General features: G+C 60.8%; 1 protein-coding gene across 2 annotated transcripts; it reads left to right on the plus strand.

The window, feature by feature from the left end:
* The first annotated feature begins 1,439 nt into the window (after window positions 1-1,439).
* HM13 (histocompatibility minor 13) lies at window positions 1,440-17,405 on the plus strand. 2 transcript variants are annotated; one of them, XM_064521698.1, is made up of 13 exons: window positions 1,440-1,726; window positions 3,732-3,830; window positions 5,808-5,890; window positions 6,910-6,998; window positions 7,738-7,823; window positions 7,973-8,098; window positions 10,459-10,516; window positions 10,912-10,995; window positions 11,329-11,365; window positions 12,478-12,580; window positions 13,499-13,584; window positions 16,045-16,238; window positions 17,026-17,405. In XM_064521698.1, the coding sequence occupies exons 1-12, from the start codon at window positions 1,550-1,552 to the stop codon at window positions 16,193-16,195; spliced, it is 1,179 nt and encodes a 392-aa protein (XP_064377768.1). In that variant the 5' UTR covers window positions 1,440-1,549; the 3' UTR covers window positions 16,196-16,238; window positions 17,026-17,405. The 2 variants fall into 2 exon arrangements, with proteins under 2 accessions (XP_064377768.1, XP_064377769.1); XM_064521699.1 differs by lacking the exon at window positions 16,045-16,238 and having other exon boundaries at window positions 1,442-1,726.
* Window positions 17,406-18,691: the final 1,286 nt, after the last annotated feature.

Below are 18,691 nucleotides of genomic sequence, written 5' to 3' on the forward strand. Positions count from 1 at the left end.
GACTTCCCCCAGCTGCAAGGTGGAAGGATTTCCCTGCAGGAAGCGGGCCTGAAGCGCAGGGCAGGAGGAGGAGGAGGAGGAGGCAGCTGGCTAACGGCACCCGGCTGGCAGCGGCTCGGGAGGGGAGGGGATGCTCGCAAGGAAAACACGCGTTTCGGCCAATTTTCCAGCCGAGCCCTGGCCCCAGGCCAGTTGTGTGGAAAGTTTGCTTTCATTTACCAGGCGCTTTGGCAGAGGGGCTGTTTGCCGAGTGCGGCCGCAGGTGGGCTGAAAGCAGACGGGGGACAATGCGAAGCAGGAAGCGCAGCCGGAGCCCCTGCCGCCGCCCTCGCCAGTGAGAGGCCGGGGGGTCGCGGGCGCCTTGCTGCCCTTCACTGCGGAGCCCTCGAGCGCCGGCTCCTCCCGCAGCGGGATGCAGCCCCTCCGCCGAACCGAGCTGCCGGCCTGCGGATCGGCTCCGGCTCCGGGTCCGGGTCCGGCAGAGCGGTGCCCGCCAGAGCGGCCCGGCGGGTGGCATCATCCCCACGGCGCGGGAGCAGCAGCGGGGCGCAGGCAGACCCCATGGCGCGGCATGGGGCGGCGGGGGCATGGGGTGCCCGGCCTCGCCTGCGCCTGCGGGAGGGAACCTGTGGGGATCCAGCCCGGAGCTAGGCTCAGAGGGGGCAGATCCCAGGGATCCAGCCCAGGGACAGGCCAGAGGCAGCAGAGCTCAGGGATCCAGCACCATGACAGGCCCCAAGGGGGGCAGATTCCAGGGATCCAGTCGAGGAGCAGACCAGGGGAGCAGAGCCCAGGGATCCAGTGCCATGACAGGCCCCAGAGGGGGCAGATCCCGGGGATGTACCCCAGGGCCAGGCTCGGAGGGGGGCAGGTCCTGGGGATCCAGCCCCGGGACAGGCCGGAGGGGTCAGATCCCAGGGATCCAGCACCATGACAGGCCCCAAAGGGGGTCAGATCCCAAGGATCTAGCCCAGGCACAGGCCCTGGAGGGTGGCAGATCCCAGGGATCCAGTACCATGATAGGCCCCAAAGGGGGGCAGATACCTGGGATCCAGCCCAGGAACAGGCTCCAGAGGGGTCCGATCCCAGGGATCCAGCACCATGACAGGCCCTGAGAGGGGCAGATCCCAGGGATCCAGCCCAGGGACAGGTCCGGGGGGGGGGGGGGAGATCCCAGGGACTCAGCACCAGGACAGGCCCCAAAGGGGGGCAGATGCTGGGGATCCAGCCCAGGGACAGGCCAGGGGCAGATCCCAGGGATCCAGCACCATGACAGGCCCCAGAGGGGGGCAGGTCGCAGAAGGTCCCAGCCCGGGCGCGGCCGCCCCGCTCCGGTGTCACGCAGGCCGCGGGGGGCGCGGGGGGCGCAGGCCGCGGGCCCGGCGCGGTCTCCTAGCAACGCGGCGGGGCGGGTTGCTAGGGGGCGTGGCGCGAGGGGAGGGGCGGGGCGACGCGACGCCGGCGCGTGACGCACTTCCGGCCGGTAAGGGAACGTGTCCCTGGGCGCCGGGCGGCGGGCCGGAAGCGCGGCCGGGGGCAGCAGGCAGCCATGGAGCAGGCCGCGGCGCACAACGGCAGCGGCGCCGGGGCCGCCCCCGCCGCCGGGCCCGCCCGGCCGCCCGCCACCCCCGAGGGCATGGCCCTGGCCTACGGCAGCCTCGTCCTCATGGCCCTGCTGCCCATCTTCTTCGGGGCGCTGCGCTCCGTCAGCTGCGCCAAGAGCAAGGTAACCCCGCCGGGGGCGCCGGGCCTCCCCCCGCCGCCGGGGCTCCCCTCCCACCGGGGCGCGTAGCGGGGGGAGCGGGGCTCCCCCTTAGCGGGGGCGTCAGGGCGGCCAGGGCTCCCCCCACACTAGAGACACCGCCCCCCCCCCCCAATGGAATACCGGGGCTGCCCTCCCCCCATGAGGCATAGCGACCGGGGCTCCCCTTTACCGGGGGCACCGGGGCTTCCCTCCCACCGTGGGGCATAGCGACCGGGGCTCCCCCGTACCGGGGGCACCGGGGCGGGCAGGGCTCCCCCCATACTGGAGACACCACGGCTCCCCCCTTCACTGGGAACACTGGGGCTGCCCCCCTGCCACCGGGGGCACCGGGGCTCCCCTCCCACCGTGGGGCATAGCGACCGGGGCTCCCCTTTACTGGGGACACTGGGGCGCCTGGGTTCCCCCCCCCCCCCCCCATTGGGGCACTGTGGCAGCTGTGTCCCCCTCACTGGGGCTCCAGGACCTAGCACCCACCGGGGTGGCCAGGTCCCAACCGGGGCACTGGGGTGCCGGGCCCCCCTCTCCCCACCGGCGGTACTGGAGCGACTGGGTGAGGTCTCTCTGGGGAGAGGTCTCGCCTCGCACCTCACCTCCTCCTTGGTTTTCTCTGGCTGGGACCCCACTGTCACCAGCAATCCACATGCCTGGAAGACTAACGGTCTTGTCACCTGCACAAGCGACAGCGCCTGGGAGAGCCTCGTGTGTGGCTCTGTCTCCCACCCCGCGCGCTGGGCTTGATCCCTGGCTGGGTGCTGCGCTTCTGCGTGCCGCCCAGGCCCTTCGCCCTCCCTGCAGGCCCATTGCGCTGCCCTCTGCATCGCCCACCCGGCTGCGGGGAGCAGCGGGAAGTTAAATCCCAGCACTTTTCTTCTGAAGTCTGGGAGAAGGGACTGTTTTGTACAGCCTGTTTATTTTTTTTAAAACACTTTCTGCCCTGATATCTTAATTCAGGGCTCTCAGCTGGTCTTAATGGGGGTCTTAGCAGCCCTGTTAATCAAGCCCTAGAGAATGCTAAAACAGCATCTGTGAGCAGGGTCAGGGGGTGGCTCTGCGGGGGATTCCTCTCCCCTCGTGTCGCTGAGAGCGAGTGGCCCTTGGGGCTCTTGCTAGCGAGCAGCCAAGTGCTGTGCGGCAGCAGCTGTGCTCCAGATAAACATCATTGCTTTCGTGCGGCCCCTTTGCTTGAGGCCTCCATGAACGGGCACCGTCCGGTGCTGGCTGCAGGTGCTGGGCCCGTCGGGATTAAACGTCCGGGCGCCAGCAGCGCTGTGCGTGCCGTGCCCAGCTGGCGGGGGAGCGGGCAGCCCCCCTCGCGTCCGGGAGCAGGGCCTGCGGCGAAGAGCTGCGAGGAGGAGAGCGGAGCAGGGAGGGACGGCAGTCCTGGGGAACGCTGGAGGTCTCTTATGGGAAAGGGCTTAGAAGGGGTCTGGTCTAGGCTGTCCACAGAAGTTTCAGAAGATTAAAGAGTTTGATAGATCTGATGCTTCAGAGCGTGGTGGCCATTTCAGGAATGAGGTGAGGGATAAAAAGGTGACTGGAGAGAAACGTCATTCAGAGGGTGGTCGACATATGGTGTGCACAGATGGGGAGGCTGATGGAGACAGCCAGGCATGAGCAGCACGGAGGAGCTGCGGAGTCCAGCCCTCCTCTGGGCAAGGGGAGAAAGGAAAAACGCCGGTGCAGAAAGCAAGCTTTTTCCCTCTTCAAGAGGAAAAAAACAGTAAATTGTGGCAGCCCTTGGAAGGACAAATATGGTAGGTTTGTTTTTCCCATCTTGGGCTCTACCTATAACACAGTCCCACCTACCAGGCGGACAGAGCCAGCAAGTGCCCTGCTCCTCTGTGAAGCTGCAGCGATGCCCCTGCGGAGCCCTGCAAACTGCTTATTCTTCCTGTGCTCTCCCTCCTGTCCTAGTGCAAGGCCAGCGCACAGCCTAATCCACACGTGTCCTCTCCTTCCTCCCCAGAACTCCTCTGAGATGCCAGAGACCATTACCAGCCGAGATGCTGCTCGTTTCCCCATTGTTGCCAGTTGTACCCTTCTGGGACTCTACCTCTTCTTTAAAGTAAGTAAGCGATGTTGGCAGGCCCACAGAAATAAAGACAACTCCTTCATTCCTCCTTGCTGCTCAGCCCTGCTGCGTTTGCCTTCAGGAACTCCGAGATGGGGCTGACTTGCTCTTGGCTTACCCTTTTGGGCCCATAGTATTGGCACAGAAGGTCTTAAGACTGCGCAGATTGAATCTTCAGTGTTACCAGGCAGGAGGATGTTAGATCTCATGTGAATGCTGCAGCTCTTGGGTAATTCAGAGCCTTTTTGCGTGTGTGGTTGTTCTGGGTACAGCCCTGAGCTCTGCCGACCTGCTTGGGCTGACCAAAGGTGCACGAACTGAAACCAGAGGGTGCCAGAGACTCTTTGAATTGCAAATGCTCTGCCTTTGTGTTATATTCCCTGCTATGCTCCTAAAGCCATCTCAGCTTAGGCCTGGGTAATTGCTAGGTAAAGAAGAGCTTATGAACAAGCTGGTATGTGTTTGAGATATTTAAATTCAACAAACTGAGTTAAATGACAGTTTTTGAGTCACAGACAAGCGATCTGAGCAGCAGGTGCTTTAACCTGTACATGTATGGGAAAAGTATCTCGACTTAAAGCACCTTTGGGTACCTCTGCATGTGCCCAGCGTGTGGCTGAGCACCCAGAGGGCCTGGGGAAGCTGTAGGGTTGGCAGCACAGTGTGGGCCTGTTGGGCAGTGCCCGTGGATTGGCGTGTGGATAGGAAGCCTCGGCAGCACCCAGCCCTCTGTCCTGGACCGCCTGGGAGGTGGCACGGTGCTCCTGCCTGCTGAGGGACGGCAGGTATTCCGGCAGTGGGGCAGGAGGCGGGGATTAGGGGTTCAAAGCAAGAATATTTCAATCTAGTCTTGTCTCTGCGCATAGCAGTTAGTGCACAACAGCTGACTGATGCTGCGACTGGGGGCTCAGGCCTGCATGCTGCAGCTGCTGCGTCTGATCCTCGTTAACGGGGAGGGAAAGCGTGTGCTGCAGATGGGGCCCTGAGGATGCACGGAGATAACTTCTGCAGCAGAAGGCAGGGCAGGCCGGATCGTGCTTCCCTAGCAATATGCCCTGCTTTCCCAGTGGTGGAGTTAAGGCTCACGTTATCTGTGTGCTCGCTGGAGTTGCTGTGGCTCCTCTCTTAGCAGTAGCGAAGCAGAGGGATGCTGGGCGCTGGTGGTGGGAGTGCAGAGCTGGCAGCCAGGCCCCTTCAGCCCACTGCAGTGATCCCCCGGAGCCTGGCCCGGTGGCCCACTTCTCGGGGTACTCGGGGACCTTTCCTGCCTCTTGCTCCTGGTCGAGACTGAGACACCAGGAGAAGAAGTACTGAACGTGCAGTGTGACCCAGTTAAAGTTGCTGCATGATCTGTGGCTTCTTCCTTTTTAGTATCTGCAGCCTGCCATAAGCACTAGTATTCCAGCATCCCTCTTTCTGGGAGACCAAGAAGGACCAGAGGCCGCCTTGGGTACGTCGGAGCGCCTTGCTGTGGGCTCTGGTGCACACTGAATCGCAGGGGACGTGATGCAGTGGCGAGGCCGCGTGTGTGTGTTGGAGGGCAGGAGTGCTAATAATACCCTGGTAAAGTAGGGCAGGGCGTGTGCTCGGCCCGCCGTGCTGCTGCTGCCCCCTCTCCCGGGACAGCCCCCAGGAGCCGCGTGCTGTTCCACTCTGCTCAGTCTCACTCCACAAGAGATGCGCTGGGGAAGCTGTGTCCTCCTTTCTGCAATGCAGGAGTTATTTTTTGACCTGCGCGGCTCATAGACGTGCAATGACTCACAGGCCCCTTGTGCTTGTTCTGCAAGTACATGGCTATTTCCTATGTATTTCACATCAGTGGTGTTAGAACAGGGCAAGAATTTGGGTTATTCCAGCTTTTCTTCCTGTAGCAGTGATGCAGCAACTGCTGATTACAACATAAAACAGTTTCTCATGCTAGAAGCAGGGGGAACGTTCTGGTAACCCCCCTCTGTCGATTTTGTCTTGCAGATATTCTCACAAGAGTACATCAACCTCCTGCTCTCCATGTATTTCTTTGTGCTGGGCATCCTCGCCCTGTCCCACACCATCAGGTACGGTGGAGTGGCGGGAGGTGCGGCTGGGCAGGGCTGTCCAAGTCTGGCTGCTCTGGGAGGCAGCAGGGGTTTAAGCTCACAGTGAGGTTTTCCAGAACAACACTGCCTTGCAGCAGAGCCAAATCTCAGCTCTTGGGGCGTTTTCCTTCAGTAGATCTGAAGGGCTCTGAGGGCAGGCAGTACTGTCGCTGCTTCACAGCTAGGGAGACAGGCCCAGAGGGTGCTGCGACCCCCTCTTTTTGGGGAACCAGGGTCAGAGCCAAAGTCTTGAGTACCAGTGACCTGACACCCTGTGCGGTGTTGCTGGGAGAGCTCCCAAGGGTGTGGGCGGCCGCTATCGGAGATCACTGTGGCCTGGCATGGTCCTACATGGGGTGGGGAGAGCTCCTCACAGCCTTGTTCCCTTTGTTGGGACAGCTGAAATGGGCAGCTGGAGTTGATGATAAGTCCCCAGTGTCTTGCACTGGTGTTCGGTGTTGAAAGCTCAGACCACGTTTCAGTAACTGAAAAAATAAAGCTGGTTTCCTGTTTCCTGAGCTCTAGGGGGTTGGGGACCAGATGCTTTCCTCGACCAGCGCTGCTGCTCTGCTCGGGCTTCGCGGCTCCCAGCTGCAGGAAGGTCGCTTTGCGGTGGCCGGCTCTGGGTGGCCAGGGCATCGTGCCCAGCGCTGTGGGGCACAGGGCAGGTGTTAAGGTCTGGGATATCCCTCCCTTCTCACTGGTGATGCTCCGTGCTGGCATGTGCCCATTGCCCTGGAGTGTTTTGGGGGACAGTTACCTACAGGCTGGTCAAACCCCTGGAGAGGACAAGCTCCTGTGTGTGCTGCTTGGTGCCCGGGGCTGGGCCTTGTGCCTGCCCCGGGGTGGTGAAACTCGGCATTTCCCTCTTGTGTATGGAGCGGGGGGAGAGGGTGGGGGTTGATGTTTGTGCTCCGACGCTGTCGTGCAGAGGCGCTGGGCAGTGCGTCGTGCTGGGGTTTCTGTAGAACTGCCCTTCTCTGCACCTCTTGTTTCAGCCCCATGATGAACAGATTCTTTCCTGCAAATTTCCCCAACAAACAGTACCAGCTTCTCTTTACCCAGGGCTCCGGGGAGACCAAGGAAGGTACGTGAGCTCGCCGGTCTCTCTGGGGGCTTGCATGTTTTCTGCCTTTACTATTGTTTCTTGCTTGGTGCTTTGACTTTCAGCCCTTTGAAATGGTCTTCTCAGGCTTGTCTCTTACTCCATGCTGTGCTTCTGTAGCCACTGTAAAAGCCTTGTTTGCCCATGCGGAGCTGGGACTGCCGTGTGCCTCTGGCTGGCAGGCAAATCCCAGAAACAGAGTGCTCAGTAAATGGACCTAATCAGTATTAAATGTGCTACCTTTAATATAATGCTGGGGTTTTTTTCTTCCCTGCCTTAACTGATTTGATTTAAATCTTTGCACTGGCGAAGGTCCTCTGGTAAGGATCCTGCCCAGTAGCCTTACTGGTAGGGGGTTATTTCTTCTAGTAGTCCCACCAGGAGTTAATGGAGTACAGAAAGGGGGAGAAGAGCTGGCCCCTCCCTGCCATAAGACAGTGTCTGTATCCAATTTCCTTGTTGACAGAAGGATCACAGATGTTGTCCATGTGGCAGAGTCTGGCTGAAGGCGAAGACCTTGGCTCGCCAGTGCGAGCCACTTGCAAATCCAGCACGCAAGCATGTGGTTGCCGTGGGCATGGCCATTTGCATCCCCTCGTTTGGGCCATGAGCACTGTGGCTCAGTGTTCCTCCCCCACTTGTAAACTCACTAGTTGCTGCCCTGCGTGGGAAGGGACGCTGCCCAGGCCAGCCAAAATCAGTCCTCTGTGTTGTATTGCAGAAATAGTGAACTATGAGTTTGACACCAAGGATCTCGTATGCCTGGCCATGAGCAGTGTTGTCGGGGTCTGGTACCTGCTGAGAAAGGTAAGAGAGCAGCAGCAGCAGTATGGTGGGGAGGCCAGGGACTAGGCTAGATCAGACCTGCCCTGGTGCCTTTGCCCACAAAGCGTCTGCTGTGAAGGGCCATGGCTCTGTGCAGCACGATCCATCTCTCCTTTTCCTGTCGTTTTCAGCACTGGATTGCAAACAATCTCTTTGGCCTGGCGTTTTCCCTCAACGGGGTCGAGCTGCTGCACTTGAACAACGTCAGCACTGGTTGCATCTTGCTTGGGGGCCTCTTCATCTACGACGTCTTCTGGGTAAACGGGAGCATTCCCGGGGGAGGATGCGGGTTGCAGCCGTTCATGGAAGGCATGTGCAGGGTGTCACGCTGCTTGGAGGTCACACGCTGGCTGGACACGTGTTGGCAGCCAGGGTTTCCACTTTCTCAGCCCAAAGGGGTGTGGTGGGGATGATGACAGAACTGAACACTGGCAAAACTCAGCTCAGCAAATGTGTATTCTTTTAATTTCTGGCCTAGTCAAAGAGTCCAGGGCTGGCAGGGATCTCATCAGGTAGTCTTGCTGTCGTAGGCTATGTTGGTGTTCAGCATAAGTTTTGGTGACCTGTATCCCTGTGTAAGGTCTTCTCAATGCCTGGCTAGAGCTGTTACTACTGCTCCCTGCCAGCAACACCGCCCCTGATTTGACTGCAATGAATTTGCCTGTTCCACAGCCACATCGTGCTGGTGGTCACCTCTGATCAGCTGGTATGTCAGGTCTTTCTCGGCTTCAGTGGCAGAGTTGCCCGCTCGCAGCGGAGGTTCTTGTTAAGTGATCCTAAACCTGTGACTTTGCCCTTCCTGCTGCCTGCACCCACCTAACTGTTCCTGGCTTATGCTGATCCTCCTCGTATGGGCTGTGCCTCAGCTCTGCCATCTGCCAGCTTTGTTGGCATCCTTCTGTTCTTCTGCGCAGACACCAAATACTGGAATGGCTCCAGTCGTTTCCCTTCAGCCAGTACAGTGCTCTGCCATCTTCATTTTAAGGTTTTCCTTATCTTCGGTGGCACTGGATCCCTTTTCCTCCTTAGTCCTATGTAATATCTGAATTCCTCGGTCTTTCCTGTTTACCTCCACCTTCTGAATTTTCCTGTTTCAGAATGTCTTAAAGCCTTGCATACCTTGAGGTCTGTCCAGCTGCTCTACAGCTGCCTGAGTAATTCTTCCCTCTTCAAGCCTGGCTACTGTGTGTTGTTTTGTACTCAGCTGGTGCCGCCCATGGTTTCATAGGCTCACTGACAGGCCCAGCTATTAGATTCATGTGTGTGTGTCAGTCCAGTGCACTCAGCTGAAGATGATTCAGCCTCCTGACCAAGCCCCAAGTGTGCTGGGGTGTGATTGCAGTCCCTTCGGTGCTCACGCGATGCCAGAGGGGCAGTGTGGGGGAGCTGGGGACGGTGTGGACTACGTGTCCCTAATTCAGGAGAACTTCTTTATAGTGTTTTGGAGATGGCAGCAGCATAACCTCCGCCACTGTGCGCTTGCCTGCTGTAGTCAGTCCGGGCTTCTCCAGCAGAGCGCACTGTTGGAGCACAGTCGTCAGTGGCTTTGCAGAAAGGCCTTTCTGAAGTGCGATTCCTCTTACTGTTCCCCTGTGCAGGGACTGATCACTTGGATCTTAGCATGGATTTAGTCACAGTGAGATCCCAGGAGGATTTCAGGAAAGAGGTGGAGTTACTCAGTGAACCAATGATACTGAGCCCTGCACAGTCTTGGGGTGAATTTTTACATGGTGCTTTGTGGTGTTTCCCTGGTCCTGGTTTAGAGTCCTGTTGCGCCGTAGCAGTTGCTGCATGTTCTGCCCTTAGATAAGGCCGGCAATGGCCAGACCTTGCTGCACCTTGTAGTAGTTACTCTGATGCCCAACTGCCTGCTTTAAATTTTCTCTTGATCCTCCAGCTCTTGGATCTTGCTCACCAGGTGCTAACCAGCACTTGGTTTGTACGCCTGCTGCTGGTATAGTCCAGACTGGAGGCTTGAAGATGAAAAGGAATAGAAATCAGAGTGACTGACCTATGTGTTTACAGTCCATCCCACAGAAGATGCCAATATTTAAAGCTGATAGTGCAATACAAATAAATGATGTCGGAGCAAAATGCAACTGATCTGACGATTGCTACAGTCCCTGTTGGAAGCTTGCAGGCAGCAGCTGCCTGGCCTTGGCTGGGATGCTCTCAGCTGAGGTTTCCTGTCCTCAGATAACGTCCTGCATGTTGTTCAGACTTTGTACTGAATTGACTAATCGGAGCTGAGCAAAACCCACTGAGTGCTGCTGCCCCTTGTGTGTGACCCATGGCATTTCCCATCGGGGAAGGACAGGGTGGCAGTGAGCACAGCTTGTGCGAAGCGAGCGGTATCCCAGGTACTGCTCTGAAAACAGGACAGCCTTGATATATTTACCTCCTTGAGCACTGCATTGTGCCCTCTTCCATGGGAGATGGACTCAACAGCTCCAAGTCTCGGAGTTCTGCTCGTGGGACTCATCTGCCCAGAGCTCTGTGGCTCTTTGGCTGCTTCCTACCGCTGTGGCTGCTCTTGACCCTGAGGTGAGACTGCAGCTGAGTGTGTTTGTGTCCTTGTGCAGCTGTGATCACCTTGGACTCCTCTGCTTGCCCCTAGGTCTTTGGCACCAACGTGATGGTGACTGTTGCCAAATCGTTTGAGGCCCCAATAAAATGTGAGTAGATCTTCCCTGTCTGCTGGGACACGGGGGCTGTCCTTTCTCTTGCTCTCTCTGCCCTGTGCGCCCTCTGCCTTGCTGACAACACTCTCCTTCTGGAGCTCTGCTCAGAAAGTGGGGTCTGTGTGTGGGAAGATGCTGTTAGAGCTCCTGGGAGCTGCAGCTGCGAACGTGCCCATGGGGCAGGCTCTGAATCCTTTGGTTTCCCATTCCAGTGCCCAGAGTTGGCCCAGGAAGGGGAGTGAGGGGAGCCACAGAGGAGGAGGTGGTCCAGGGCAGAGGGCAGGGCTCTTGCCCTGCTCAGATCCCTTGTTGCCAGGCCCAGCAATGCAGAGGTCTGCTCAGCACAGGGATCCTTCCCCCCTCAGTGTGCCTCTCTCTGCTCTTCCTAGTGGTTTTCCCTCAGGACCTGCTGGAGAAGGGTCTAGAGGCTGACAACTTTGCCATGCTGGGTCTGGGAGACATTGTCATTCCAGGTAAGGATGAAAGAGGGGGTCCTGTCCAGGGTCACCAGTCTGAACTGGCTGTGGGGAGTTGGGTGGATGGCTTTGTGCGACCACACTTGCCTTGGTCCTCCCCGTGGACCTCCCGCTGGGCCTCGGCGCTGCGCCGGGCTGGGCGTCGGAGCCCCCCGGGCCTCGCGCCGGGCTGGGCGTCGGAGCCCCCCAGGCCTCGCGCCGGGCTGGGCGCTGCAGCCGGCTGCTCTCTCAGTGCCTCGTGCCGCGAGAGGGCACTGTCAGCCGCAGCGCGGCTCCCTGCTCTGTCTGCCTGCTGGTCTCCATCCTCTGACTGTGCCCTTCTCCCCGTAGGGATCTTCATTGCCTTGCTGTTGCGTTTTGACATCAGGTGAGTAGGCGATAAGGAAGGGTCTGTAACGGGTTGGATCTTGCAGCATATTTGAGCTGTTTTTGTAGAGGAAAGGGAGGGGGGAAACTGGGAGCAGAATTGCGTGCTGTCATCTGGGGCTTGGGATGGGGACCTGGGGGGCTGCTGGAGCATGGAGATGCAAGGGAAAGCTCTGGGAAGAGCAGGCACGCACAGGGCAGGAGCAGGGCAGGTTTGTGGGTAAGTCCTGAGTGCTGGGGTGAATCGTCCAAGTTCAGGAGCACTGCTGTACGTGCAGCTGGGAATGCAGGGGCTGAGCCTTGGCGGGGGGACCTGGGCAGCAGCACAGAGCAGCCCCGTAGGGCCTCATTGCCTCATCCTCCGGCAGAGGAGGGGGGCCAGTGCCCTTGTGGTGGTGAGGCGAAGTGGAGGGAGGCGTGGGAAAGCTGGGCACGCTGCTTGCTTGGAAGTGCTGCTGCTGTGGATGTGAATCGGGGCCTGGCAGTGTTGGCTGCCTCCGAGTTGCTGTTCACATGGAAAAGCAGCTCCTTCCTACGCAGAGGGGTTGCACCTACCACGAGGCTGTAGCTTTCAGCAATTGCCCCACACCAAAAGTCTGTGGCTCAGGTGCTGCTGGGAATGGACCGCTTCGAGCGACTGCGGCGGTGTGGCCACGCTCCCGTTGTTGCGCAGACCCTCCAGTCTGTGCCAGCTCTTCCAGGTGTTTCCACCCACATCCTGACTGCACCTGCTGGGAATCCCAGCTCCTGACCCGTGATAAAACAGCGTGTGCCAAGAGAGGGGTGCCAGGAAAGGCAGCACCTCCCTGGAGAGGGGGGGACCCTCTCCCTGTGTCTCCAGCGCTGCTCCCTACCACTTGTGCAGCTATCCAGCAGCAGAGCTGCATCTCCTTTGCCTCCCCCCACCTCAGCAGCGTTGCCCTGCCTGGCCCTCGGCACGGCTGCTGTGGCAGTCTCTGTGCTAGCCCGGTGAGCGAGGGCAGAGCGTGGCACCCTGCCCTGGGGGGAGATGTCCGAGGTAGCTGGGCTGGCTCCCTCTGCCCTGGGAGTTTGGCTGCTGGCATCGCAGGCCCCAGGCCGAAGGCAACTGTACTCTGCCTCCTTTCCGTGTAGCTTAAAGAAGAACACGCACACGTATTTCTACACCAGCTTTGTGGCCTACATCTTCGGGCTTGGCCTGACCATATTCATCATGCACATCTTCAAGCATGCCCAGGTAAGCGCAGCTGTGCTGTCTTCACACAGATGCTCTCCCAGGCTGTAGAAATGCCAGCTTGGCCACAGGGTCCTGCCTGCATAGTGCCAGAAAAAAGTGGATGTGTTCCTTCTCTTGGCCCTGCTTTTCTGGTGTCTGTACCTGTCCCCTGCCCAAAGCTCTGCCCCTGTGCATGGCTGGGCCAGTCCCTTTTAGGGAGGCTGGTTCAGGTAACAGCATTTCCAAGAGCTGCACCTCAGTTGTGCTGGCTGCGTTTTGTGGCTCTCTAACTGAGCTGCCCTGGAGGAACCATCCTTGATGCAGGAAAGGGGCTCTGAGAGCATGCCTGTGCTGTGGGTGCTGTCGCTGCTCTCTGTAGAAACCCTTGGTGTGTTCATGGCCTGGTCTGGGGTGCTGGATGGGGGGAAGAGTGCAGCCTATAGACACCCTGTTGGCTCTAGTGACTCCCAGCAGCTCCCTGGGCCAGGGGAGGTGTCCAGCAAGGTGTTAAAGTGGTGGGTGAGTGTGGCAGCCCTCACTCCTGCAGACTGCCTCAGTGCATCTGTGCCCTAACTAGCCCAATGCTTATCTTCTTCCCTGGGGGAACATTCCCCTGGCTCTTAAAAAGAGCCTAGTGAATTGCTAAGCAAGAGATGGGACCTTCTGCAGCCGAGACTGGCACCGCAGGCTGCATCCCACCTCCCTGGGCAGCATGAATGCTGGGCCTGGGTGCTGGGACCTCATGTTGTGGGTTTTATCCCATTGCAGTGGTAACTTGGCTCTCGAACCCAGCTTTGAGCGTTGTCAGTGCTGCACGCAGTGGTTGAAAGCTCGGGCTGCGTGTGTGATAGGCCTAGAGGGGACAGGGCCAGCTTGCTTTGTGCTCTTCCTGAGAGGGGTCTTGTGGTTTGGTTTAACAGTCGTTACTGTTCCCTACAGCCGGCTCTTCTATACCTAGTCCCTGCGTGCATTGGATTCCCGCTTCTTGTGGCCTTGGCAAAGGGAGAAGTAACTGAAATGTTCAGGTGAGCGTCAGCTGTGGACGGAGCTGTTTTGCCTGTGGCGTTGGAGTGCACGAAGCGTGCAGATGTTCCCACGCCTGGGCACAGCTGGAGGGACGGGTTCATCTGGGCACGCTCTGGGTGTGCGTGTGCATGTGCGTAGGTGGAGGGAGTGGGTCTGTGTCTGTACACGCCAGCCCTGGCTCTAACCACCTCCTCGTAACTGTGTGGGAGCTTTGGTGCAGTACCAACAGGCAGGCAGCATCTGGTATTGCTTTACGCCCCTGTGACAAACTCTTCCCATGAGCTGGCAGGCAGCGGAGGGTGGGACCGCGCACCTGGTGCAGAGATACTTGGTCATTGTGTCCCAGGGCCCGTGGGTGGGGGCGAATGGAATCGGATCCAGCTGCAAGAGCAACCAGGGCTGGTCTGAGCACATCCCAGCCTCCCCGCTTGGGAAAAGGATCCTTGCTTGGAGCCGTCTTCCCTGCCCCTGGCACTGCAGACGTGGCGGGGGGGGTCTGAGCTGTGCTCTTGTCCTCCAGCCCTTCTGCCACCCTCCTGCGCTCTGGGCGTTAGCAGTGGACAGGCGGTGGGCAGCGTCGGTCTAGCTTGGCATCTCCTGCCTGGGCTGTCCCATCCTCTGAGCCGTGCAGAGCATGGCTTGGCCTGGCTGGGAGCCGTTTCTCAGCTGGTTTTGTGGGACTTTGGTAGAGCTCAAGGCTTCATGGTGACCCAGTGCAGTTTTTTGAGGATGGCTGAAGCAGAGGAGGGACGGGAACATCCGTCCCGAGCAGAGCTGTGTTTCCTGGGGCCCAGCTCAGCCTGGGGGCTCCCGTGTGGGAGGAGATGTGTGCCGAGGTGCTGGGTGCCCGTGGCCCTGGGGACAGCCTGCCCGAGGCCCCAGCCTGGTCAGAGGGAAACCAGCAGCCGATGGGGGTGCAGGCTCTCGCGGCCGTGCGCCCGGGAGCGGGCTGACCTCGCTTCCCTCCCTCCCCTGGGAGATGCAGGTAGCTGTGTTCTCACCGGAGCTGTCAGCTGGGACGTCTCCCCAGCCCGCAGCACCTGCCCACTCTTTGATGTTTGCTTCTGACAATCGCTGCTGCAGGCACTGGGTGTCCTGGGATCGTCCTTCCTGTGCACCTGGCATCCTGTAGCCGCTCTCCACGTGTGCCTGTGAGTCACCGCTCGCAGCAGCACCTCCCGTTCCGGGAAATGCACGCTTGGTGAGAGACGAGCTGCAAGTCCGGCCCGGTGCCGGCAGGGAGCCGTGCAGCCCGGCAGCAGGGCGCAGAGGGTTAACGCCTCGGCAGAGCGCCCCGGCCCTGGCGCTGGGCGCAGGCTGCTTGTCCTAGCTGAGCCCTGCCAGAGCAAACACGGGAGGCTGGCGCGAGCCGGGGGTGCGTGGGGGCCTCGGAAGGTCCCCAGGGTCAGGCCCCCCCTTGAAGCTGCTCCAGTTGTGGGCGGAAGAAATGGGATGGGACAGGACTTGTGCCTGGAGGCCAAAGGCCTCCCACCCCAGGAATCCCACCAGGTGCAGCACTCCCCTGCCCGGCTTTGATGCGCCCTCTTCCTCCGAGCACCGACAGCGCCTTGGAGCTGGCAGCTTCCCCGTGGTCTCTGCCGGCTGCCCGCACGCAGCAAGCTGCCTGCGCGTGGCACCTCGCCGTGGCCCAGCCACCCTGGGAGCAGGGCCCCGGTGCTGGGCTGATGCGGTGTGGCAAGGAGGGTCTTGCAGTGGGATCTTGCCCCGGAGGGCCCGTGCAGGCCGGGGGGGCAGGCTGGCCTTGCAGGAGGGGTTGGAGCAGGTAGGTGTGTGCTGCCGACGTGGGGAAGGAGCAGGGGGAGCAGAACCAGCCAGCACCTGGCGCATCGTGGCTTTGAGGCTCCAGCCTTGCAGAGGCTCCAGCCTTGCAGACGCTCCCGGGGCAGGCAGCAACCTCTGGGCTCCCTCTGCTTTGAGCTGCTCCGCAGCCTGCAGCTGTCAGGAGCGGGAAACCTGATCTGCCACTCGCTTGCTGTAGATCTGCCCGTCCTCGAGCTGTGTGAAGGGGCCTGCCGTGCGTGTCGGTCTGCCAGCCCCAGAGCCCCTGGGCCGGTCTCTGCCTACTGCGTGCGTCTGTGGATGAGTGCCCGGGCTTGTCCTCCTGTGGGCTCCGGCCGCCTGGTTTTGTGCATGCCGGCAGGAGCTGCCTGTTTCCCAGGTCTCAGCCCTTGTCCTTCTGTGCTGCAGCGTTGTCCCGTGCCCCAGGGCCTGCAGGCAAGGAGAGCGTGGCCAGGAGCCCGTCAGGCCCCCCCGGGTCACCCCAGCCTGGACTAGCGGGTGGTGGAGACGGAGGAGAAACCAGGCTGCCTGGCTGTGCAGGGTGGTGGGTGTGCAGCTGTCTCGTTCAGACTCTACTCCTTTTTCTCTCTCTTTTTCTCTCTCTCCCTTCTGTCCTGTTCTTCCCCCCTTTCCCTTCCTGCTTCCTGTCTCTCCTGCAGCTATGAGTCCTCTGCTGAAATCTTGCCACACACACCAAGACTTACCCACTTCCCCACCGTGTCCGGCTCGCCGGCCAGCCTCGCTGATTCCATGCAGCAGAAGCTGTCCTGTCCCCGCCGACGCCGGCAGCAGAGCCCTAGTGCCATGTAGCGATGGCACACGGTGCCCTTTCTTTGTCTGTCGCTCTGGCCAGGTAGGGGCTCTTCCCAGCTCTCCCCCTGACCCAGGCAGAGGCAGTTGTTGCCACCTCGCTACCGTGAGCTGGTTTTTCTCCCCTTCTTTGCGGGGAGGACGGTGAAGGGGGAGAGGATTTGACAGCTCTGCCCTTGTTCTCCTGCCTGCCCTGGCAAGCCGTGCTCCCAGGTTTCCTCCGTAGCCTCTTAGGGGCTGAAGGTCTGTGCTGTGGGGGCTGCGCAGCCCGAGGAGCGAGTCCCTGGGTTGCCGTGGTCGGTCTCGCTGTGGCCCCCTTCCCTAAACAGCGCTTCAGGCACCGGCATGCGGCTCAGCCGGCCCCGCTCCCAGCAGCGGGGGGAAGCGTGGCGTTATCCAGGATATCCGACTCGTCCCTGGAGCGGGGATCGGCACTGAAAGGCAGCTGCGCTCCAAAGCACAGAAGCGGCTTGGTGGCTCCCCCCCGGGGGGGCTTGGCGAGGGATGCTGCAGCGCGTCCACGTGGTCCAGCCCCGCTGCTGGGCACCTCCAGGGCAGCGGGTGGGCCGGGGGGTGTCACGGGGGGGGGGGGGGGTCAGCGCTCGTCTCCCTGCCTGTGCTGGGGGACCTGGTGGCACATGGGCAGCTCTGCGCCCGCCCCTTGGCACAGCTCGCACCCGGCCGCGGCTGCTTCCACGAGCTCGGCCGCTGCAGCGGGGCAGAGCCCGCGGCTCCGAGCTGCGCTGCCCCGGCCCTGCTGGGCTTCAGCGTGTGTCCGAGAAGGGCCAGGTCCCCGTAACGCCTCGCCCTCTTGTGCCTCTCGTCCCCAGCTACGAGGAGACCTCTACCCCTAAGGAGGTGCCGGGGGCCTCCAAAGAGGAGACGACAGAAGCTGACAAGAAGGAGAAGTGACCTTGCCCGCGTGGGCCAGGCCCGGTGCTGCTGGGCTCGGGCCCCTTCCCGACCCTTCGCCAGTGACAGACGACGAAACAATTGTGCCAGAGCATCGTGTTGTGTGCGCGGAGCGGGCGCCGGGTGGGCATCGACGTACACCGCGTAGCCCCCCCCGGGGCTGCCCAGCCACGCTCCCTTTTATTTTATTGTCTCCTTCATGGGTACAAAGTGGGGGGGGGGGGGGCGAACCACAGGCCCGTTTTTAAATTTTGTATTGTGCATTTGCTTTCTCTCATATTAAACCATCTCAAAGGAAGGAGTTTGTTCTGGCTGGGCCTGGGGTGCTGGGATAAGGGGGGGGAATGGGACCGGGACCGGGAGCGGTGACTCTGGCTGCTGCCCGAGCTTCATCACTGCTGCCCCAAGGTCTGCTGTCCCTCTAGGTTACGTGGCAGTTGTCAGCGCCTTAGCGGAGACCTTGAGCAGCTTAGGGGGCTGCTCTCCCCCCTCTCGTGTTGCAAGCTGTGGGGCTGCCCAGGGGCTGGGGTTGGCCCCAGAGCCCCGTCCCTCTGCAAGCCGCTGTGTCCCCTGCACGGGGCCTGGCTGTGGCCCCCCTGTCACCTGCCTCTTTCCAAGTGACCCTCCCCTTCCTCCTCCTGTCCCGGGGAGCTGTGTCCCCCCCAGGGCCAACCTCGTCCGCGGAGGTCCTCATGCCTCTCCCAGGACCAGAGAAGATGTAGGGCCATGGCTGCTGCCCCCCATCCTGTGCCCACCCCCCTTAAATGGCCTCGGCTGTGGGCGGGAGACTGGCACCAGAGTCTGGTCTGGAGCAGAGACCGGGGTGCGGGGATCTGGGGGCCTTGGGGCTGAGCCTGGGGGCCGGGGAGGGAGAGGAGTCCCAGCATCTCCCCTGGGTGCAGAAACGAAGCCCGGGGGTCCCCAAATCCAGCCGTGGAGGAGGGCGAAGGCAGAGCCCCCGTGGCTCGTGCTGTCCCTGCTCCTGGGGCGTGGAGGTGCAGCCGGGGCTGGGGCTGCCCGGGAGCCGCTGAGCCGTGCCCGGGGCCGGCTGCCGCCCTTCTGCAGCGCCCTCCCTGCCCGCCTCCGGGCCGGCGCGGAGCAGCCGCGTCTCTGGCCGTGCCCACTGCCAGAATAAATAGAAAGTGTTGCCGCCTTGGCAGCCCCTCCACAAAAGCCGTATTGAGCTATTATTCCCCACGTCGGCTGCGAGCACTAAAAGTGGCGCCTCGCGTTCTGCCATCTAATGACCCTTCGCAGTCTCCTACAGATGTTTTCTATGACTTACAGCTCCTTTTCCAGCAGCCCTGTCCGCAAAAACAAGAGGGGCCACTTTAATTCCAATTAAATACCTCCAGCTAAGCAAACAGAGTGCGGCAGGGCCTGGGCACGGCGCGGCCGACAGGCCCGGCCCACGGAGTCGCTGAGTCTAGACTCCAGATGTGCTTTCGCCAGCCTCCAGTGTCCCATGGAAAACGACGCCGGCCGTGCCGCGGAGTGCCGGGCTCTTCCCTGCACGGGGCCCGCGGAGGTGCCCGGCGGGGGACAGGGGACCGAGGCTGCTCTCGCTGTCGGGTGCCCCCGGCC

This window comes from Dromaius novaehollandiae, chromosome 16, assembly GCF_036370855.1.
Source record: "Dromaius novaehollandiae isolate bDroNov1 chromosome 16, bDroNov1.hap1, whole genome shotgun sequence".
Classification (NCBI taxonomy): domain Eukaryota; kingdom Metazoa; phylum Chordata; class Aves; order Casuariiformes; family Dromaiidae; genus Dromaius; species Dromaius novaehollandiae.